Source organism: Grammomys surdaster, unplaced genomic scaffold (assembly GCF_004785775.1).
Source record: "Grammomys surdaster isolate TR1022 unplaced genomic scaffold, NIH_TR_1.0 183, whole genome shotgun sequence".
In the NCBI taxonomy this organism is placed as follows: domain Eukaryota; kingdom Metazoa; phylum Chordata; class Mammalia; order Rodentia; family Muridae; genus Grammomys; species Grammomys surdaster.
Window position 1 is genome coordinate 2820871 of NW_021604628.1, and position 6591 is coordinate 2827461.

The following is a 6591-nucleotide window of genomic DNA, read 5'->3' on the forward strand; positions in this document are numbered from 1 at the left end:
TCCGTTTACCAACTCAGGCCCTCTACATAGTAAGGTACCTCTCCCTACTCACCCACTGTCTAGATGTTAGCCCCAGTTCAATACTCAGCCGGGCCCTCTGCCTTAGATGTTCTTCCCTTCTTCCAAGTGGAGTGATGTGGTCAATTCGGTTCATCCTTCCTACTCCCCACTTTCTTGGTTTGTAAAGTGGGGTGATGTAGGAGGCATTGAGAAAAGCACCAGGGGAACCTGGAATTTCAGCATCCAGGAATTGTTCCTTCAAGGGAAGGAATGTGATATCTGTCATCCTCCCAGAAGGCTGGGATCAGACATGTATTCTAACCTGGTGAACTTTGCATTATCTGTGTGTCTGGAGACCACACTAGACCCTTCCCCAGGCCCTTATCATAAGATTCTTTTTTTTTTTCTTTTCAAGACAGGGTTTCTCTGTGTAGCCCTGGCTGTCCTGGAACTCACACTGTAGACCAGGTTGGCCTCGAACTCAGAAATCCGCCTGCCTCTGCCTCCCAAGTGCTGGGATTAAAGATGTGAGCCACCAATGCCTGGCTTTATCATAAGATTTTTAAAACTCTGTTTGTTTGTTTGTTTGTTTATTGTATAAGTACACTGCTGCTGTCTTCAGACACACCAGAAGAGGGCATCAGATCCCATTACAGATGGTTGTGAGCCACCATGTGGTTGCTGGGAATTGAACTCAGGACCTCTGAAAGCGCAGTCAGTGCTCTTAACCGCTGAGCCATCTCTCCAGCCTTGTCATACATACTTTACAAAGACTTTTGATGTGGTCGTGTCCGATCTGGATTCAGCTTCCTCTCTTCTTCAGAGAGATTTATGTGTGCTTTATCGTGTACAGGGGAGTGAATTCATTATCTCCAGAAAACGTCTGCCAAATTGTGATGTGCTTGAACATGCCTAAAATATGTCACTCTGGGTCAGCCTCCTGAGGTTTGAACCAACATTAGGTACTTAGGTTGAACTGAACTGTTTTTGCCTTCCGGAGATCATCACTCTGTTCACCCTGGTGGCTGAAGAGACTCCCACCGGGTGATGTTGGGACCTGCCTCCTAGTGTGGTCTGAAGAGCTGTTAAGTCGTGGTTAACGAGTATTGGGGGGCAGAATTTGGAGTGCCCATTGCTTCCTGCAGCATTTATCATATGCATTCTAGCTGGCAGTTGTTTCTAGCACCCCAGGAAATCACTCCCTGGGATGACAAATTTTCAGGGCAAAGGTCTTTGAGGTTCTCAGACAATTTCATCACATCTGCCTGTGCCACACACAGGTGGAGTTCAGGGATGTCTTTTACTTGGTGGTACCCAGATGAGAGCCCCAGGCTGAGGAGCCGAATCCTCTCCATCCTTGCCTATAAGACCTGGGAAGACCTGTGAGTGATTTGCATTCACAGGTCTGGGCAGAAGTAGCTGGTTTAATAATACCCGTGGTGAAGTTGTGTTGGGAAGACCCGAGGCTTTGCCTAGGATGGTGGCCAGAGGAAAGTCCAGAATCACACCCTGGCACACAGATACCCTAGGAAGGGCAGGAAGTGGGGCAGGGTTTAGATGGGATTCTTGGCTGGTTTCTTCATTGTCTTCTGTCTTCCGTGAAACGTTGTAAGTTGTTTAATTTTTGTTCTGAGTAAGAAAAACAAAAACAAACACAAACAAACAAACAAAAAAACAAAGGATGTTCTGCTTTGAACAATGCGGTTTCGCTGGCGGTTTCGAGATCCGCAGACGGCCTGCTAAGCTACGTCTCTCTACTTGTGAAACAGGGCTCTGAATTCGTCCACCAAAGCAGGCCAGGATGATCTCTCAATACAACGTGGGAAGAAATAGTCGTGTCCCTGGCCCAGAGGAAAAGACCCTCCACAGCCCTTCTTGGGGACGTCTGGTCTGAGAGCTGGCCCCCGCTGCTCAGCGTGTGTGTCGCTGGGGCTGGGCAGCGGGGTGAGCATTCCAGCTGCTGACGGTGCAGCCTCTCTCCCGAGCTGAGCACAGGCATTTTGGGAAATCCTTTAATTCCTCCATTCTGTGCAGGCGTATATAGGGAGGGCCAGAACGCTAGCTCGCCACTGCACTGCCCAGAGGCTCCTGCCTGACTCACTACCAGCCTTCGGTCCCTGCATCACCAAATAGAACATGGACGTCACCATCCAGCACCCTTGGTTCAAGCGCGCCCTGGGGCCCTTCTACCCCAGCCGACTGTTCGACCAGTTCTTCGGCGAGGGCCTTTTTGAATACGACCTGCTGCCCTTCCTGTCTTCCACCATCAGCCCTTACTACCGCCAGTCCCTCTTCCGCACGGTGCTGGACTCGGGTATCTCTGAGGTAAGATGCAACCATACTGGTTTCCCCTAGCTGGTCAGAGTGGGTCTTGGTCTTGTCTAGAGGACAGCTAGGAATCCTCGAGGGGCACTGCGACCCTGTGCTCTCCTCAAGCAATGTCCCAGCCTCTCTCAGTCTCGTACCCTGCTGAGGCTGGGCGGGAGCCCACATGCCTATACCAAAGCCACCCAACATCACCGGGAACGGGGTCGGAGGAGGAGACCAACCAGCCCGAGCCCGACTGCTGTCTTTTCCTCCCATCAGCTCATGACCCATATGTGGTTTGTAATGCACCAACCACATGCTGGAAACCCCAAGAGCAACCCAATCAAGGCAAGTTACGTGGCAAAGGCAATCGTGCTGGGCCAGCCGCTCCCTGTACTTTCTCTTCTTGGTGTGGGGGTTGGGATGTCCTGAAGTCCAGAGAGGAGGGGCTTTCTAGAACCTTCTGTAGCTTACAAAGCTGCAGATGGGGCTCTTTCCCTTCCAGCTTCCCCGATGGCTGAACAAAGGCCACATTCCCTCCCTGCCCAAGCGAGCCACAGTTCTAGAAGAGCTATCTCCCTTCATTTCAAAAGAAGGCTCTAGCCAGAGCGGATTCAGCCACAACTCTAGGAAGCAAGTTGCCCAAATGCAGGCTCTAGCCAGGGTAGGAAGAGAGGCAAGGGAAAGGCTTTGTGCTAGCAGATGGTTAGTGGTGTGGAACTGTTGGCAGTGTGGACAGGTGAGGTGGGCTTCTGGGACTGTGGATATACCACAGACTTTAGTCCCACCAGCTAGCCAGCTCCCAACTAGCCAGGCAAACAAGCCTTAATGAACCCACCACCTATAATCAACCAGTTACTCAACCCATTAAGACCCATTCAACTCATAACCAGCCACTAGGCCATAACCAAACAACCGGCCAACCTGTAACTAGCCGTCTGACGACAACCAAGCAGCTAATGCTAACTCATAAGCGATAACTTGGACTCTAATCAGTCAGGGCATTCATTAACCAACCAGCCATTCTACTCTAACCAACCCTCTAATCTATAACCAACTAGCCAGCCAGCCAGCCTATACTCAGTTGGCTGACCCAGTACACCCAGCAGTGAATCAGCACTGCCCAGTCCTTGAGTCTGGAGGTCAATGGGGGTCTTACCTGTGGGGCCAGGCGATAGTCCTAGCCCCAGGACATGCTGGCTTTCTTGACTTGAAGAAGCAGAGACTGTCGGTTCTGATGGCTGGGCTCTTCCATGTCTGGCCTCATCCAAACCTATTGTACAGCTTGTTTTTCCATCCTTTGTCCCTGGAGCCGATGGCCCCTTTGGGAAGCTCCACATGTGGGTTTGGGTTTTCAGGTCCGATCTGACCGGGACAAGTTTGTCATCTTCTTGGACGTGAAGCACTTCTCTCCTGAGGACCTCACTGTGAAAGTACTGGAGGATTTTGTGGAGATTCACGGCAAGCACAACGAGAGGCAGGTGAGTTCGGGTAGCATCCCCATCTGTGTGGGTCCTGTACCTCTTCCCGACCCACCCCTAGAGAGAGCATGGGAGGCTGTTCTGGCTCAGCAGCTCCTGCTAGGAGGGGCCACATCCTCCTGTGCTGGGCTGGCCACTCCTAGGACTATGTAGGTCACTGTCCTCAGCCCTAGCAGGGCCAGGCAGCAGGATTAAGTGGGGCTCAGGGACACAGGACGAAGACCCTTGTATGAGACACAATTCTAGCTGTCCCCCTGGATCTTCTGGATGATGGGGGATTAGAAATGAACACAGGAAAGAGCTGAAGATTCAGATGCCCCTTCCAACTCTGGCGAGTCATGTTTTTCATAAGCAATCCGGCTGAGGAGGGGACACAAGAGCTGGCTTTACAGGCACCAAAAGCTGAGCAACCCCTGTGCTATTTCTGTTAGTGAGTGGCAGTCCTGGGGTATAAAGAGGTCACTGGCCAGGAAGGGCAGGCTTCTTTTCAGTGGTCACCCACCCTGCCCCATGGCTCCTGGTTATATGAAGAACCCTCAGGTCTTTGAATTGAGGGAGCCCCAGGCACTGGAGCTGGCTGGAAGTAGTGTCTCCTGACAGATCTGGGAGTATGCAGGATGCTCAATGAGGCTGGCTAGGTGTGACATACCCATGGGAGATGACAGAGAGGGGCCAGGAGGAAGGTTCTCAATCTCAGTACGAGTCTGTCTTGGCTGGGCTTTTCCATCAGCATTAGAAGGGGTGTTGAATGAACCACACTCTTTATGTAGCTGAAGCCAGGACAAGGCTTCCCTGACCTAGTCAAAGCTGGGGGGCTTTACACCTTCTACCCCTTGACCTTTGCCCCTTGAGAGGGAGGAACTTGAGCCCAGGGAGCTGAGTCTAGGGGCGAAGAATTCTAGAGGACGTGAGATTTTGCCTGGCTGAAGCTTTCTATTGGGTGAGGCTGCTGACAGTCAGGTCCTGGACAGTCCCTCTGGATCCAGGGGATGAGGAAGTCACAGAACTGGGACAGCATAGTTCATCGGAGTCAGGGCAGAGTCTAGAAAAGCCAGTTTCACAGCCTGAGCCTCGAGCAGTCCCATCCTCTGTGGTTGGCCCTTTCTAGAGACGCTTCGGGGGCTTGCTGTAAGTCTAGAGTTTAAGGAGCTTGGTGGCGACTTTGTAGATCTCATGAAGAGGTGGCGAGGCGCTGGTGCTCTGGTCCTAAAGCCCAGCCCCTATGACATCTGCACCCTGACTACCTTGTATAGTCTGAGAGGTTCTTTCCAGTGTGGGATGGTGGCCCCTGCTGCCCATCACCCCTGATCACACCTCTCCCCGGTGGCCCCCAGGACGACCACGGCTACATTTCCCGTGAATTTCACCGTCGCTACCGTCTGCCTTCCAACGTGGACCAGTCCGCCCTCTCCTGCTCCCTGTCTGCGGACGGCATGCTGACCTTCTCTGGCCCCAAGGTCCAGTCTGGCTTGGATGCTGGCCATAACGAGAGAGCCATTCCTGTGTCACGGGAGGAGAAGCCCAGCTCAGCACCCTCATCTTGAGCAGGCTTCGCCTTGGTTGTCCCCTGAGGCCCCTGATCCATCCAGCCCAGGGACCACAGCAAAGAGTCTGCCTCCCTCCCTGCCTTCTTTTCTTTCTGTTTCCTTTCCACTTACTCAGAGGGCTGAGGGTTTGAGAAAGAGTGGCTTAGAGAGCTTGGGGACTTGGCCTGAGATGTTGCGGATTCAGGGTGACATAGGCTCAACACCAGCCGGTCGGAGGGAATGATGGTATTGAACTCTTAAGATTTCCTGTTCTCCTGGAAAGTGGCATCTGAGCACTCCTCCACAGGCAGAATAAATGGCGGCTCACCAACTCCAAGAGCCCTCTGCCAAGCCCCTGGACGGCAGCCTCCCTGCTTTGCCCACACTTAACTGCAGGCGTGTGTGCTGGGCTCTGACAGCCCATCTTTCTCATACCCTCTTCCTGTGACTTTCTCTACTATGTAGTATTGCTCCTGGGGACCCTGGTCACCCATGAGAATGGAGCCCCTGGCAGACAATAAAGAGCAGGTGACAGAAGCAATTTCAGTCTGGTGTCATGCTGTCTCCCTTTGGGGTTGGGGGTGGGGCACCTGGGAGGGTGCAGGAGGCATTTCCAGCCTGCTCCCGAGAGGGTTTCTGGCATCCCACCCTGCCTCCTAAGCCCATGGTACCCCCTCTGTAGCTAGCTCTGCAGTGCTATGTCCTAACGAATGCTGGAGGTGCCCTCCTCCCTCCCTCCTTCCCCATCAGAGTAGGCATGGGACCTAGGAGTTCATGTCTATATGTCTACAGCAGCCTATTCAGATCTCGATGGTGGTGGTGGTGGTGGTGGGGGCTTGTCTGGAAGACCACTTGGGGTGAGGCAGCAGGTAACAGGTTCTTAGGAGTGACACACAGGCCCAGCTGGTGCAGCCAGGCTCTGCAGATGGCCCAGTACTCAGAAGACACAATGCACACATTGCCCGTCACATGGGTGACACATACCACAGTGCATAGCACACCTCTCTCTCTCTCTCTCTCTCTCTCTCACACACACACACACACACACACAGACACACAGACACAGACACAGACACAGACACACACACACACACACACAGGCACGCATGCCACTCATCCCAAACATATAACATACCACCTACACGGCACAGCACCCACGCAGTGTGCCTATACCACACATACGTGGCACATCCGACACACTCTGCACGCTGTACACACATGCACCGCAGCACACACCAGTCCCGCCTGCTGAATTTGTATAAAATGGCTTTCCTCCA

General features: G+C 52.9%; 1 protein-coding gene across 3 annotated transcripts; it reads left to right on the plus strand.

Moving 5' to 3' along the window:
* The first annotated feature begins 2066 nt into the window (after nt 1–2066).
* Nucleotides 2067–5861, plus strand: Cryaa (crystallin alpha A). 3 transcript variants are annotated; one of them, XM_028767933.1, is made up of 4 exons: nt 2067–2325; nt 2587–2673; nt 3666–3788; nt 5123–5861. In XM_028767933.1, the coding sequence occupies exons 1-4, from the start codon at nt 2137–2139 to the stop codon at nt 5330–5332; spliced, it is 609 nt and encodes a 202-aa protein (XP_028623766.1). In that variant the 5' UTR covers nt 2067–2136; the 3' UTR covers nt 5333–5861. The 3 variants fall into 3 exon arrangements, with proteins under 3 accessions (XP_028623766.1, XP_028623767.1, XP_028623768.1); XM_028767934.1 differs by having other exon boundaries at nt 2587–2655; XM_028767935.1 differs by lacking the exon at nt 2587–2673 and having other exon boundaries at nt 5123–5848.
* Nucleotides 5862–6591: the final 730 nt, after the last annotated feature.

Coding starts and splice junctions, on each gene's coding strand:
- Cryaa (XM_028767933.1), top strand. CDS start 2,137: ATGGACGTCACCATCCAGCACCCTTGGTTCAAGCGCGCCCTGGGGCCC. Junction 2,326..2,586: donor TGGACTCGGGTATCTCTGAG/GTAAGATGCAAC, acceptor TCCTCCCATCAG/CTCATGACCCATATGTGGTT. Junction 2,674..3,665: donor AGGCAAGTTACGTGGCAAAG/GCAATCGTGCTG, acceptor TTGGGTTTTCAG/GTCCGATCTGACCGGGACAA.